This window comes from Ammodytes marinus (assembly GCF_949987685.1).
Source record: "Ammodytes marinus genome assembly, chromosome: 10".
Lineage (NCBI taxonomy): Eukaryota > Metazoa > Chordata > Actinopteri > Uranoscopiformes > Ammodytidae > Ammodytes > Ammodytes marinus.
Window position 1 is genome coordinate 5,945,880 of NC_137214.1, and position 16,881 is coordinate 5,962,760.

At 39.6% G+C, this 16,881-nt stretch overlaps 1 protein-coding gene across 3 annotated transcripts in view; it reads right to left on the reverse strand.

The window, feature by feature from the left end:
• The window catches only part of ctnna1 (catenin (cadherin-associated protein), alpha 1), an 89,812-nt gene extending 76,257 nt beyond the window's left edge, over positions 1–13,555 (reverse strand). For 2 of the 3 annotated variants that reach the window (XM_080035615.1, XM_080035613.1), the window contains exons 1-3: positions 13,242–13,524; positions 11,405–11,522; positions 4,634–4,829 (exon numbers count right to left, since the gene is read on the reverse strand). In XM_080035615.1, coding sequence (XP_079891741.1) covers positions 4,634–4,829; positions 11,405–11,509 — 301 coding nt within the window. In that variant the 5' untranslated portion in view covers positions 11,510–11,522; positions 13,242–13,524. Of the gene's footprint in view, positions 1–4,633; positions 4,830–11,404; positions 11,523–13,241 lie in introns of all 3 variants that reach the window. The other variant, XM_080035614.1, reaches the window with a different exon arrangement.
• Between the last annotated feature and the right edge of the window lie 3,326 nt (positions 13,556–16,881).

Below are 16,881 nucleotides of genomic sequence, written 5' to 3' on the forward strand. Positions count from 1 at the left end.
GACAGATCATGAGATAATGGGCCCCCGGGCACAGGCTCTTAAAGCTCCCCCTCCCCCCATCCAGTCAGGTACACTGATTGTATGCGAGATTATTAGGATAGAATAGAATACATGTTTTGTATTACAACCATTAAATCTGTGTCTGTATTGCATATTCAAAACTTAATACCGTTCAATGGAGAAAGAAACACTTAGTCGACTAATTCCTGCTTATATTTAGTTGACTAAGACTAGACTAAAATATTTTATATGACTAGAATAGGACTAAGACTAAATGGTGTGATATTCAAAAGACTAAGACTAAATCAGAATATGCTGCCAAAATTAACACTGTATTGAAGGTCAGACGACAATACAACAAAATTAAGTTAGCACTCCCAGACAAGACATAAAAACACTTAGCATCTACTGAGAGACATCGGGCCAGTTTCACAGACATGGATTAAGCCTAGTCCTGGACTAAATGGAAATTTTGAATGGAGATTGTCCATTAAAAGTACAATGTAGTCCAGAACTAGGCTTAATCCATGTCTGCGAAACCGGCCCATCAAGTAATAAAAGACACTTAGAAATAAACAGTAAACTAGAATAAACAATGAATGAAAACAAGTTATAAAAGCAATACAGAAAAAACTATTCAAGAGTAAGAGGAGAAAAACAGTGACATCTTAAATATTTAACATCTTATAATGGAGGTATAGCAATAATCCCTAACTTCTCTTAACTTACATCCGTATTTATATAAATCACAATTATTAAAGTCTTAATTTTTTGAAAATAAGAGCAAAGAAAATTTCCAGAGAATACAATGATCAGCTGTATAAGCTGCACTATCAAACCTGTTGAATGCTCATAACAGATTTTGAGCGTTTTACCAGCAGGGCATAGTCGAAGAGATTTTTGCAAATGATCACTAATGCACCTCAAACACAGAGTGCACCTTGAGGCTGTTATTCCCCCTTGTGATCAAAATCAATAAGGCCATTTCAGGGGGCAGATAGTGATCAGAGCTCCTTTAATAAACTTCCATCCATCTAACGCTCACCAGCGGCCCGCCACGTACATGATGAGATGATTAAAATGTATATCACACTATAGGAGCCCCAAACAGCATGACAACAAAGACACGGGGAGGGAGGGAAGGATAGGACGGAGAGAACAAGGACAAATCAGACAAAGATTGCTGAGTAAAGAAAAAGTCTATAACAGTGCAGGAAATGTCTACTGCTTTTAGTAATGCCTATGGTAAATTAACTATTTAAAACATATTCAGAGAACATTTTAAATAGAGCAAAAGATCCAATTAATTCCAAATAATTTGAGAATAAAATGTGGTCCACTAACCACTTCAACTTGCATTGTATGCACTTGCACTCATCCTTAATGATCATGTCAGAATTTTTTTAACCAATTTTAAAACAGCTGGTTAGCCACAGCAGGATGGAAACTGCTTTCTGAGTCCTGGTGGGTTTGGGAGGGGGTGTCGCCCTACTCAATAGCCGTATTATCAGTCTAGGCACGCACTACTGAGCAGCATGGCATAGCTGACAGCCAGGCTTAGGCACCAGCTAACAACAGTCAGTGAGTTCCCAGCCAGTGACAGCTTACCACCACTACAGTAACATTCCTGGGCAGTGAGCAGTGCACAAGCCATCTAGCAACATGTCATTTACCTCCCGACTACTCAGAGCAGAGCCCGAGCAAGGGGACATCTAACTGACCGGGCATCTGGGGAAGAAAAGACACAGTGACACAGATGTCTCTTCACAGGGTGATAACAGCCACCCTCCAGCCATAGCTCGCTGGTCACAGTGCTCTGCTATTATGTCAAAAAGACAGTCACATATCCAGCAAAAAGGAAAAAAGTCTTGAAAGCATGGTTGTAAGATGATGGAAACTGCTTTCGCAAGACAAACACTCATTTAAGTAGCTGGTGATTTGAAAGTCCGGTCTCAGTTTGCATAACATTGTTGGATAGCATATATCAAACAATGAACTGGCAATAAGCAAACCCAGTAGATAATATTGGATTACATAGAATGCCAGACAAATCCCCACTACTATTGTCCCTCAATAATCTACATCGACAATACAAGTCCCCGGGCGTGTTGATTCATTTCTGACCATGTCATCATCAATAAAGACAACGTAAGCTGCTGAAGCAACAAACTAATACATCATAGGCCGACAGAAATATTCAGGAAGGTCCCAATTTTGTAACAAGTGTGGTAACACAATTAAATCAAGTTGACATGCTAATAATATGAAGATTATGAATATATTGTAGGGCTGGACTACACTCACCGGCCACTTTTTTATTAGGTAGAGCGGTTCATTTTCTTGTTAACACATAACTAATCATGTCAGCAACTCAATGCATTTAGGCATGTAGACCTGGACGGGACAACTTATTGAGGTTGAAACTAAGCAACAGAATAGGGAAGAAAGGGGTTTTAAGTGACTTTGAACATGGCAATGTTGAGGGTGCCAGGAGGGCTGGTATGAGTATTTCAGAAACTGCTGATCTACTGGGATTTCCACTCCAAACCATATCTAGGGTTTACAGAGAATGGTCCGAAAAAGAAAAAATATCCAGTGAGAGGCATTTGTGCGGACGTAAAATGCCTTGTTGTGAAGTTAGAGGTCAGAGGAGGATGGGCATACTGGTTTGAGATGATAGAAAGGCAACAGTAACTCAAATAACCACTCGTTACAAACAGGGTATGCAGAATACCATCTCTGAACGCAAAACACGACCAAACTTGAAGCAGATAGGCTACAGCAACAGAAGACCCCACCGGGTGCCACTCCTCTCAGCTAAAGACAGGAAACCGAGGCTACAATTCTCAAAGGATCACCAATATTGGACAATAGAAGATTGAAAAATCATGCATGGTCTGATGTCTCGATTTCAGTTGCGACATTCAGATGGCAGGTTCAGAATTTGGCGTAAACAACATGAAAGTATGGATCCATCCTGCCGTGCACCATCAACCACGCCATGTTCAAAGTCACTTTAACCCCCTTTCTTCCCCATTCTGATGCTCGGTTTGACTTCAGTACATTGTCTTGACCACGTCTAAATGCCTAAATGCATTAAATTGCTAACATGTGATTGGCTGATTAGCGTTTTGTTTTTATAAGCCAGTATACAGGTGTACCTAAAAAAGTGGCCGGTGAATGTATATGGTTTAGATTATAGCAAGACTGTTCCTATAAACACAATTTTTTTTTTTTTATGTCAATTATGCAGTAAATTAAATGTGTAATGCTTCAAATTCTTTCATCATATTTTTGTCATGATGGACAAAAATAAATATTTCACAGGCCTAATTTGTAGAATATTTGTCTTTGTATACCATCATGGTAATTTAAATTGTGATATTTTTCTCTATAGACTCATAGGCTCATTTATGCTCTACGTTACATACGTATACGGATACGGACGGAGCCTTTTGTCCGTACTCTGCGTACATTACGTCCGTATTTCTGCACGTATTCTGCAAGCTTGCGGATGCGTACCAAACGGACAGAACGGAGCATTACTACCGAAGATCACGGGGGGCGCATAGCCAACAGTTCACTTAGGCCTACTGTAAATTTGTTTACAAACACAAACGAAAGACACAATATTTAGAAAATGTCTTAACTTTTGAGGAGAAGTTTTTGTGAGTTGGTACGAAATTACATACACATTTATCTATCTATGAAGTTACACGGCCGGGGCATAGGGACATACAACTACAACAGAGCAGCAGGAGCGGGGATCGCACAGGAAAGAATGTCAGCTAGATGGCAGGCTGACGGCAGCAATAGAGAAGTGCCGGAGGTCCGTGCGAGACTAGTTTGTTTGACATGTCGTGATTAATGTCCTCACAGACCCCCGCTGTCTATAATAAGCCTCTAGTTTAGCCCCTTCCATCACTACGGTAGTAGGCCTATCGCTAAAGCTGTTTCTTCTATGGACCTATTATAAAATATGTATTCCAGTTAATTCACTGTTTGACTCTTCTTCTTCCTATTTGAGTAACTTTTTACTCTGTGGCTGCTGCCCACTAATGGTTGATTTGCTAAATGTCGATTCCAACATAAAGGGCACATGGAAGTATGAGGGCAGTGACGGATATAACGTTGTAAACGTACGTCTCCATTTACCCACGGAATTGGAGCATAAATGAGCCTTTAGTGGTAAACAGTTATATATCGCAAGTACTCCTGTTAATGAGGTCATATCAAAAAACAGTTATGACATTTGATAGATATTCATCATAACCATCTTATTTCTCCTTTTTGACATACAAGGAGGTAAAAGACAAGACACAAACATTCACACACACTTCTGAGGGGAAGCACTGTCACACTGGATCCTGGTATAAGAAAGGCAATAAGAGAGTTTAATATGAATGTGAACCGTCTGCATGCTTAAATGAAAAGTCTATTAATAGGCCTGAAAAAGCCCATAGCAAAAGTAAATCTATCAGACTCAAAACATAGTCTTATTTCGAAAGTCTCCCACTGGGGCACATGATATGAACATAACTTTATGATTTATTTATGATCTGTCCTATCTTAAGAAGCACTCTGTGAAAGCTAAAAAACCCACAGACCATTGCAATATGCATTTTCAATATACCTTGCTTGCGGACATCTTCCACTGCAGCAATCAACTCTTCCTTGAGGAACTGACTTTCCTTTGCAATCTTTTCTCCTTTGTCCAGGAAGTTGGCGGTAGCAGTCTCCACGGATGCTGCCAAAACGTGAGCCTTCTTGGAGCGTCCTTTCTTTTTGTTAGATGGGCCTTTGTTGCTGGAGTTGACCAGTGTGGTGACCTATGGTGGGGATACAATTTGGGTCAACAACAGAAACGGCTGCTTTGGAACCTTACTACAGTTGTGCCAACAGCTCTTTTCATAACATAGAACCTGTGACAGAAGTATTAATTGTAGTGCTGTCAAACGATTAAAATATTAATCGCATTAATGTAGGGCTGGGCAATAATTCGATTACGATTAGTAATCGCGATTAAACTCCCGTCGATTACTTCAATATGCGTTTGACATAAATCCTCGATATGGAAAAAAAAAAAAAAATTATATGGATTTACCTAACAGCCAATCACAAAGCATAAATAAACTCAACAGCCAGTCAGATTGCAGTTTTTGCATTTCCTGTCTAATTACACGCCCATTTCCTGGTGTGACGTGCATGTTTGAGCTTCAGCGGTAAGGAAAGAGGAGAGCCGTGTGTGACCTCGGCAAGAGTGAAGAGAGTCTTGTGTTTAGCGAAAAATGTCGGCGCAGCACTCTGTTATGTAGTGCTTTTCCTCTTCATTAAATTAATCAGTGGGCTACACTCAACACTGTCTCGCTGCTACGATGACACCATAGTCAGGTAGCTGCCGCAGCCAGTGCTGTTTGCTCACTGTCTCTGTCGACTTGCCCCGAGCAGTCTCTGTGCATTTACCGGAGTTGTACGCTCACAACACGGGGGGAATATATTGGAGCGGCCACACAGAAAGTGTGAAAATGCGCGACAAGTTTTAACTGCCGTCCGACCGCTGCTATCAGCAGCGCGAGCGGTGGTTGTTCCAAAATAGCAGTCTACACTAAAGGCTGCACTGAGTGTGTCCCACTGCTACGATGACACCACGTAGCTGCCGCGGCCAGCGCTGTTCGCTCACTGGCTCGCAACACGGGGGGAATAAATATAGGAGCGGCCACACCGAAAGTGTGAAAAGTTTTAACCGCCGTCCGACCGCTGCAGCGCTCCCGTCTATCGTATCGTATTTTGCGGTAGTTGAACCTTATGAAAAACTATCAAAAAGAAGCAAAGCTACAGTAGCCTATAACATACAGTTAGCTGTTCAGTTCAGCCTCATTAGCCTGCTGGTCTGTAAGACCATGTAGCTACAGCATGAGCATATCCCCTTCCTACAGCTGTTGTTGTATGTGTGAGTAGTAGCTTGTGATGTGCTCTGACATTCATGAAGCATCTGAGCCACAGCTCTATACACATTTAAGATTGTTGCCTCCCTGCCTGAGGAGTTAGATGTGATAGTAGTCACTCACAGATCTTTAGTTTTAAACACATTATGTTATGTAGCATAATATCTGGTTTTACAATGTTTACATTTTGCACTTTCTACTCACATTTCTCCTTTTTAAAATAGGCTAGCTGACTGATGTAAAACCAGTAATTCTCATATTCATATTTTATATCTTAAAGTTCAGTACTTGTGTCAGGGCCTTTGTTGATCCAATTGTTTACTTTTTATGTATGGTTGTGCCTCTACAAGATGTTTACATTTTACAAGATGTTTACATCTTACAAGATGTTTGCTGTAGCCCTGCCAAAGGAGTTTAACGTGAAAGAAGTTAGAGCTTTTATTTTTATTTACAATATTTTTAATAGGTTACAAGGCAAGCTATCTTATATTGTTTAGTTAGGTGCAGTTAAAACATGTTTGTGAAGTTAAATGTGTATATTTAATGTGATTCAATGTTCTCTTACCACAATATGCTAATAAACAACATTATATAGTTTAACTAATGAACACTCTGGTTTCTTCAGGCTTCAGCAGTATCACACAATACTGTATATCGTGATTAATATCGATCAATATCGAAAAAATAATCGTGATAATATTTTTTGCCATATCACCCAGCACTACATTAATGTCATAGTTAACTCGCGATTACATTTTTATCTATTCTAGCCTAAATGTCCCTTGATTTCTTTTTGTCCCATAATTTTTTCTCATTGTAATGCTCTTTTCACACCCATTCTCTACACCCTTGTAATTCAGTGTATTTCTTCTAAAATATCATAATTTCCAACTCAGTGCAAAATAGACAACAATGTAGGTCCCCCCCCCCCCCACACACACACACACACCCCCCTAGAACAGCATACACAAACATAATTGGAACTTCCTTTTCTTTTTAAAAACCAAACCATAAAACAACATAGGCTATAGCCTATATAAAACAAATTAGTATTAAGGCAGGGTTTTTCCTGCATTCAAAAAATTTTGGCGCCCGCCAAAGGAATTTTAGCGCCCGCCAAAGGAAAATCCTCAGCGCCAAAGTGTTTTTTTTTTATATATATAGATAAATAAATAAAAATCTACTTAAAACGGCTCCAAATGTGTTTTCATTTCCGCGCCATTCCAGTCATATTACTTGCAATCTCAGTTGTAAAAAAAGAAATCAGGTCGGGGATAATCGTTATTAAACTATCATTGTTCCGCTCGCCGGGGCATGCAGGCTTATAAATGCAGCAAACCCTTTCAGCCGTGAGCTCAGCCCCTCCCTCACCTGATAGTTTCGCTAACGGCTAGTCCAGAGAGTAGCTACGAGGGAGATGTTGCGCATTGCCGGGTGTTTTGAAAAACTTCTAGATGACGAAAATAAAGGTAAAACTAATTGTGTTGTCTGAAAACACTTCAGACTCACAACAAACTAAAGTAATGTGCAAGATTTGTCACGCGCGGACACGCGAGTAACATGACATACGCGACCGAGAGACAGAGAGAGAGAAAGAAAAGTGATATACGACCTGATCTGCACCTTTAAACATCCCGACCAATTTGTTTATTCACTTTAAGTCGAGTCATAGTGGTTTATGACCAAGCAATCAATGAATAAAAACACAGGAAGTTTAAAGCTCCTTAACTCCTGCCACCACAACTGTCAACACTACAATGCAACTGCCTATCCAGCCAGCTCCATGACATAAATAAATCATGCCCTTACATTTAATGCTAGCAAAAGACGTGCCCTATCAACACCATTTACAACTGGTTATTTTTATTTTGACATATTTTTATTAAATTATTAAAAATATGTCTATTTCTATTCTCCCTGTTTTCAGTTCAATTAGGCCTTTGTTTAAAGTCCAAAGTCATGGTGTTTTTAGAAAAAAACCTTGTTAAAAGTAAAATAAATGCATAATGTTCTTAAATCAATGATTAACTGTCTTTAATAATCGTGATAACACAATGTGATTACTCAAAATAATCATGATTATGATTTTTTCATAATTGAGCTTCCATGGTTTAGATCAATTAGAAACAATTAAAGTATTAAACAGTTAGGCCTAGTCATTATTAGTATTTTGACTTCATATCTACAGGTTGTTTATTGTGATTTCATAAGCGTCAGTGAGCTCCATGGTAACGCAGTGATTGACAGGCTGACTGAAATGCTCTTGAGCTGGACAGAAACTCCCCTCTCCCAACCCAACACCCCTCTTAAAATACACAAACCGTTTGCCTTTACTGTCGCGACCCCAAAAAAAGTCGATCGCGTACTGACCCCCCAAAGGCCCATTCTGAGCCAGGAAAAACCCTGATTAAGGTGGTTGCTGCCTAAATGTTTTGGGAGTCGTTCATCCACGACTTATTTCAGACTGTTTGTGGAGTGGACACACCATACACTTGTGTGCTGGTGGTTGGTATACCGCTGCTGCAGCCGAGGCTTAAGTCACCCTTGATAGCGAAAATTTAAGTGAAAATTAATGACTGGCGGCTGCCACTAACGTTCATGGAGGTTTTGGTGGGGTGCAGGGTTATAAGTAGGACTAGGGATGCACCGAAATGAAAATTCTTGGCCGAAACCGAAACCGAATAAAATTAAACAGTTGGCCGAAACCGAAAGAGGCTTTTGCAGTTTTGTTTATTATTTAGTCAATTATTTCAACATTGCATACATGAACTCCCAAATGTTCTCCTCAAACATAGCCTACAACTAAAAAGCAACCCTAAATAAATAATTAAACAGAAAAACCTTCAAATCTAAGAGTAAAATTAATATTTTACTAGGAATTAATTTGTGAACCATTCACTGATTTTTACCTCGACTTATGAGGATGAATCTACAAAAAGATTTATTGCCTTTTTTAATTTTTTGCAGTCCAGGTTGAGTTGCTCTAAAAAAAACTGCACCACAGCTCCCACCGTAATGTTCAGACTTCAGAATTTACATCAAAGCCCTGATCATAACAATGAGAGGCTTTAAACGATGTCCATGCTTAGGAGGTGATTGTAACTTTTTCGTCTGTAGACTGAAACTAACGGGGGGAGGCGGCTCACTGGACATATATTTAGTCGCGCTGTCAGTTTGCCGACATGGCTCTGTGTATTCAGGCTCGAGAAATGCAATCAGACCGTAGGAGCCTTTTCCCCCAACAGCGCTAAAGGACAGGATATCTCCGGTTATCATTTTAGCTGTCAAACTAAAGTTTTTTTTGCACGGCGAGGCGTCACTGTGAATGACACCGTTACCAACTGTCACAGAGTTTCACCGGGTGAATCGCTGCTTCGCTCACGCAAGGCTTTTGTGTTTCTATGGTGATTAAACATTAGTCTTGGACAAGCGTTTTAACTTTATGCTGCATAAAGCATTGCACTGTCTGCGCCGTGTTTCATCCAGTTTGAAAAAATGCTCCCACACTGGACTCTGACATTTTCATGCACGCACCAAACTGCTCCTGCTGCGCGCTCACAAAGAGACGTGGACTCACATACACGGTTACGTCTCTCTTTACTGCCATTTCCTGGTTTACAAGCGCGCAGCTCTTTTAAAAACATATTTCCATAGTGCCATTTAGTTCGCCAATTTTCGGTAATGTTGTTCGGCTTTTTAACTGTTTCGGGCCAAACGGGAAAATTACTTATTTTGCCATTTTCGGCCGAACTTTTTCGGTGGCCGAATGTTCGGTGCATCCCTAAGTAGGACTTTTGCAAATGAAAAGCTTTCTTTTCTGTTCTTTTTCCGCGTAGTCCCCGAGTCAAACACGGAAGACTAGTGAAGGTTGCGCAGCTGAGCTAGGAAGTGCTAGGTTCCGGTTTCTGCTTCAAAATAAAAGTCAAAATCGACTTGACGTTTAGCCGTTTTGCCAGTTAAATGATTTTAATGTGAAGTTACGCTGTAGGACATGTTCCGGTTGACTTAACAGTAACTTAATGGCGGTGTTTCAGTTGTTCTAACATTACTAGTTGATGCAACAGCATGTTAAAAAACCACAACGTTTGCTAGGCCATGACGAGCGTTAATCGCACGATAAAAAAATTGACGCCGTTAAAATGGGTTTGCGTTAACGCCGTTAATAACGCGTTAAACTGACAGCACTAATTAAATGCTAATAATATGTTCTCTTCAGTATTAGCGCATATATCTATTAACCCATTGATGACTATGGCAATCTAGGATGCTTGTCCTTAATGCCTGACGGTTTTCTGAAAAAATAGTATGAATTGTAAAGTCTAACAAAACCTTAATATCTAAGCCTGTGTAGCACAAAGAAACATGAAATAAAATACATTTAAAAGTTAAGGTTCACAGGTTTTATTTGAACATGCTCCCTTAGTGCTTACAAACCAACACATTTTTCTAAAAATCGTCAAAATTAGATGGGGGAGAAAAAAAAGAATAAATAATATAAAATATTTAAAAATAATGTGCTAAACGAGTTTATAATCCTGCTTCCTTTTAGCATGGATAGTAGTGACTGAGTGTTCAGTAGAGGGATAAAGATAGACAGATTGAGGAAGGAGAAGATAGCTTTATTTTATTATTTAGTTCAGTTATCACTGGCACCATAAATCTGACTTCCCAGTACAACTGGAACGCAGACTGACTCCTGCTGTCGGGAGCCGATCAGCTGGTCCAAACGGCTGTATACCACGGAGATGAAAACTAAACTATCGCCTGGCTGGGCTGAATTTGAGTTGGAGCAGCAAAATATAGTCTAAATTCATAAATATTGTTAATAAATAGATGCAATGTGTTGTGTGATTTTCGTCAGTAGTCTATAGTAGACCTTGATTCTGCGCTCCGAACGCCACTAACTGTTCTGTAATACACCATCGCCGACACAGCTGGCGTATTTTTTTTATTATTATTTATTTATAAATTTTTTGATTGGCGTGATTTTCGGCAAACCACACATTTTTTGGGTGGTCACGTGGTCTTAAAAAATCAACAAACCCCACCTCATGTGTATTTGAACCAATGACGGTGCATTCTATGTTGCGCACGCCATGAAAATTAGATAAAGTAACTATGCTGCGCGACGCAGCATCAGGCAGGAGATACAAGGTGGCATCGCGCAGCAGCCGTCATCAATGGGTTAAGTCATAGAACATCATGTAGACTGTATTGACAATTTAAATCCAAAATAAGTGATAGACAAATGTTTTTTAATGTATTTATTTTACATAATGTGCCACTCATTTTAGAAGAAGGTGTGAAGGTCCTTTGCTATACTGTTAATATTAACTCTGCTTTAGCATCACACCGAAATGTTCTTATTTCAAACATTTCTTGTAACCAAGACCCAGCATCTAGTCCAGATATGAGCCATCTGAACCTGTCCTACTACTACACACACACATTTACATTACCTGGGTGACCAGTGGTTCCAGCAGCCTCTCCACGGCCAGAGTTCGAATTTCTAGACTCTTTGGGTCCCATTTAAAGTTGATGTTAGCTGTGTTGATGGTGGACATGATGCCTGGACTCCTGGGGATAAAACAATGGAAAAAGATTTGAGTTGAAACAGATGACCATGGCTACATAAGCTTCATTCTACAGATGCAATGACTAAACAGTTAGACTGCATACAACACAAACATATTATTTGTAATTCAAAACACTGAGCATCTGGCTGCAAGTTGTATATGTTGGGACAGCAGCCGTTTGATATGAGGAGAAAAAAATTATAAATGATGCCGAGAGCAATCAAGCTAAAATGTTAGCTAACAGAATTATGCTTTCTTTGTGATTTTAAGGATATTCCATAAAAGTGTCTTAACAATCAAAATACTACGGGTCTTGTTTGAGCCTGCAATGCTCCAAATCCCTCACAGAATGACTGCCAGAGGCAGGGCCCAGTGACACTGTGGCTCACTTTCAATTCCTCTCTTCAAGCTGTGAATGCAACTGCATTGATTAGATATCTAACATGGATAAGCAGAAAGCCCTGGGGGTTGAGGGGCTTTAACTGAAAAGCTGGTCAGCTGTATTATCAGAACAATGTCTTAGTTGCCCTTAGCCTGCATTGTCAACAAAGATGTGGGCCCTTTTCACTTTTAATCAAAAAAAAAAGTCAGCCAATATGAATGGATGCAGATTGTCTGGCATGGTTGTAACTCATTCTATCAGGGGGTAAAAATCATTAGGCACTTCCTCACAGACACTTTAATTTACAATAACTTCAGTTATAAACCACTTGAAGGTTTCTCATCCATTACAATATCAGCAAGTCATATCACACTAATCACTTTTCTTCAGAGCATCCAACTATGCAGATAGTTTTGGTTTTATTTAATGATGTTTACAGATCTCTACCGCTGGCACATCCTGGGCCAACAGAATAATATACAATTTAAATAGAACTGTCGTCGGTGGTGGGTAATGCATTGCAACACTGCATTTTAAGCTGAGCTCATTGGAAATGCTATTTTCAGGAACGTTACATTTGCTTGTGACAATGTTAATTTTCACTTAACCTGCGTACATTTAATAAATAATTAGAAATTAGAAATGGACAACGCGTGATTTCAAGTTACTGGCATAGTAGATATGATGTTCCGTTTACCTCTTCTGCATGGGTGTGGCAGAAGAAATCTCAGATACAGATATTTCAAAATTTGGTCAAATTGAAACTAGGTATCTCCGCAAAGGCCAGATTCCACTGAAGGTAGGAATACATCCTCCAAAAAGTCTTTACAAAACTAAATCATTTCAACTATCAGACGCCAGCAATATTGTGTAGTTTACTATCATCTAAATAAAAACCCAATTGCTACAACAGAAAATGACTACATGAACAGGGTGTGTCTAACACCTGGTACACTAAGCAGCTAGGTGCTAAGTAGCTTAAGTTACACCTGTTGTGGCTGAATGTATCGAAATTAAAGTTATTTTTTCCAGAGCTAAATACAATTCAACTGACACAAAAACAAATAAATTACGCGCCTAGGCAATTATAAAATAAGTGTTGTCAAGTATCGAAATTGCATTCATTGTCTGAATAACAGGACACCGTTAACATTTGAACTTAGCTTTAGGTAGCCTACGTCGAGTTACCTAATGCTAATGCTAACCGACACAACAAACATTGACGTTAACGCTGCTTAAATTACAACTTGAACGGTCGTTTGAATGTAAGTTTTCCCACGTAAAAGCGGCGTGAGTATTCACCTTAAGCACAGGGGCAATGAAATGTTGTACACTTACCGAAAAACTATTCACCAGGAAAAACTACGAGTTTAAAAGTTCAAAATGGAGGAGTAGGAATTCGCCTCTAAAGTTTTCCTCCTTTTTCCTCCCCGCACCGACTCAGTTTAGAAGTCCACCTTATTACTCGGGAGCTTTCAAAGCACTCTCTCGACAAAATACACCGAAAAGTGACTAAAACAGTGTATTTCAAAGGGTCTCTCCGGTAGTTATTTACCTGGGAAGTTTCGGTTAGGATTGTTTCGATGTCGCTGACTATTACTATTGCCCAACAATGGATGAGGCGGAGGGAGGGGGGGGCTTGAGCTGGGGCGGTGACCGAGTTCCTGAACTTCCTGGCAGCGGGGCAGGGCGACCACAGGACACAGCACAGCCAGCAGGCCTGCACAACGAGGAGGGGCTCTGGGCGTGGCACCCACTGTTCGTTTCCATATAAGGATTAATTATTGCTTCCATAGAACTAGTACACTGTCAAGGCAAACTGTGTCCGATAGGCCTACCGGGCAGTTTCACCTTGTTGACATTTACCATTTCAGACTGTAGGCTACTCCGTAAAAGTCCTCATATCATACATTCTACCAGTTTGCAGTGGAATGTGCACTTTTCTTTGCAGTCAACTGTTGAGGCAGCAGCAACAGAACACAGTGATAAAGAAGACCGGCTCTGTGCTGGGGGGACTGATCTGGAACCCCTGAAGTTTGTCACAAGCTACTGAGGATAACAGCCATACACACTCCTTGCAGCCTACTGGTCAGACAGAACTACACACATACACATACACAGGCCTACCAGTCAGACAGCAAAGTGTTTAAGTTGGAGGCTCCTTCAGCTCTGCTGTAGTAAATAAATCTACAATGAGTCCCTTCTGTTGACTAGGCTATACACCAGGGTAAGAAATTAGCGGGGGCTCAGGACAAAATATCCCTGAAAAATCTGAAATTACTCTTGAAAATCATTTGACGAATTGACAGGGGTTTTTAATGCCCCTGTAATATAGATAATATAACATAAGGTTTTGGGGTGGTTATCTTTGATTTAAAATGCTATACACACATACAGAGTGCCCGATATAGCCTATGAACTTGAGAAACAACTTTGATTATAATAATTTTCTATAGTTTTAAATTGCTGGGGTCAAATTGATTCCAAGGATCACCGGTGTAACACAAATCTGAGTGTAATCTTATTTGGTACCCTGATAGAAGAAACAAGGTATTTCCAAACATTCGATACATTTTTCCTGGGAAAGACCAAAAATGCCCCTGAAACATAATTCACAGAGGGCAAAATAAGAATAAGAAAAGGTCATTTCCTACCCTACTATATGTACATTTATTTATAGGGGAGAACGGGGGAATCTGAGGCATCGGGTAATGTGAGCCACTCCCTGTATCTAGGCAACGGAAAACATTTGTGGTCATGTGAGATATATGTTTTCAAGCCCCTCTCATTTCCCCATGGCCCTGAAAGAGAGTACCTCATGGTGCTGTGGTATGCATGTTTTTTTTCACCAAAATAGGTATTTTGCATGTAAAAGTACATTTTCTTGCTGTCAACTTAATCAACTGTTGTGCCAAAGCAAATGTATTCACGTAGAAAAACTTCTATCATACGTGTTGATGAACTACCAACATATGAAACCATGTGATGCTGATAACTGAAGATTAGCCTGACATGCTAAGAGAGGTAGTTTTTTCTCAAATTGTGGTGGTGGGGGAAAGTGAGCCAAATGCTGTGGGGGAAAGTGAGCCACTGTCTCACTTTCCCCCACCATGAGGCACAAGTTACGTTTAGTCTTAAACATATTTTAATGTAATATTACATAACGTTTTATTTTAATGTCATAAACATTGTAGAAAAGCCATCATGCCAAGGAAATACACCAGGAAGACGACCTGGGGCAACCACACGGGAAGAGCACCTTTCTCATCTTTCCCTGTAACCTTCAGGGCTGGAATGTAGAGTAGGCCTAGTTGTAGAGTATGACCGGCTGATGTTATAATCCAGTTGGGTCTTCTCCTGTGTTCTGAGTCCCAGGCTGTTCTCGCTGGTTCTGATTTTCCTATGCTTTGACCCCCAGACACTAGCTGGCTCTAAGGGTCCTGTGTTCTGACCCCCAGACTGTGTTCTAATATAACTGGTTCTATCTTTCATTTGAATCTTATTAAAACCTTTTGAATTATAATATGTTGTATTTGATTTTGTTCAGACTTACTTTCAAGTGTTTAGAAAATTAGCTTTGCTTAATTGACCAAACCCCATCATTCTTTTACTACAGTAGTCCGACATTAGTTCTGGAATGTGTGGCTAGATTTCAGGATTCTTAAGGCCTTTGCACACCAGGCGCGTTTTATTCGTGCGATTAATCCGTTAATTAACGAACGTATACAGAGTCAATACAAGCCTCCACACCAGCGCCGTCATTTCGCATCGCGAATTTGCGTTTTTAATTTTTTCGAACTGAGTTCGATTTTTCTAGGACGTCGCTTCTAAAGTGGGACGCGACAAAATTCACATTTCAAAACATTCGCTTTTACGTTGCGTTTATTCGCGTCGCACCCGGTGTGCAAAGGCCTTTACTGTTACAATATGTGTTGTTATGGCAGTTTCAGAGTGGAAGAAGTAAGTGGATCAGTTTACCCCACAGCTGGGGTAAAGTGAGCCACATGACAACTTTTTTTAAAACAATCATATTTTTACTGCCCTTTGTCTTGAAAAAATTATGCTAATGCCCATTTCTGGGAAACATCCTGAATTAATGGGAAATGTGTAAATTTGAGTGATAAATAATTTTAGCCCCCTTAGAGGGGAGCAAATGTAAAAAGTGGCTCAGATTACCCCGTTCTCCCCTATGTCTATTCATCTTTCTATCTCTATCTTAACTTTCAGAATAACAATGGCGTGAGATAGTCGAGTGGGATTACAGTCTGTAAAGGTCATTTGACTATGGACAACATATTTAAAAGGACGCTTACTTTAGGTCTCCATTGTGTAGATAAAAAAGTGCACTTGTAACTCTTATCATGTTGATCTAGAGTCATTGGTTTATTACAGAGGAAACTGCATGGTGTTTGATCCAATCCATCTAGGTGTGGGATTTTAATTCTTTACTGTTTTGGTACAATTGGTACCTGTGTCCCTTCTCTTCATGTTTCTAACTGTCAGCTGCACCACGACATAACGCACAACCAAAATTGTTCAATACATAATCACATTATTCCAGCTTTGGTTAAATAGGCTACCCAATATGCTAATTTAAATTCCCATGACACAATAAAAAATTACTTGGTTTAAGGATTTCCTTCTCAAATATGCCTCGAATTGGGGGAAATCTTATCCCTGTTTATCTCTTTAATTAAATATATTCAAATGGCGTATTTTTTCTTCACATACACTTAAGAATATGTGTAATTTTTGTAAATGGCTGATGTATAAAGTAATTTTAGGCTACTTTATCTTTGGTTCATTTTAAGTTTAATTTCGGATTTAAAAAATATGTATTAAGTAGTTCACAGTTTATCTTAATTGCTACCATTTCATCCACTACGTCTATTTTATGTGAGTTTTTCAATGACATTTAAAAAAGCTTCATTTTGAAACCTTCTCAGAAACTCAGTACTATTGCATTCATCCCAAGGCT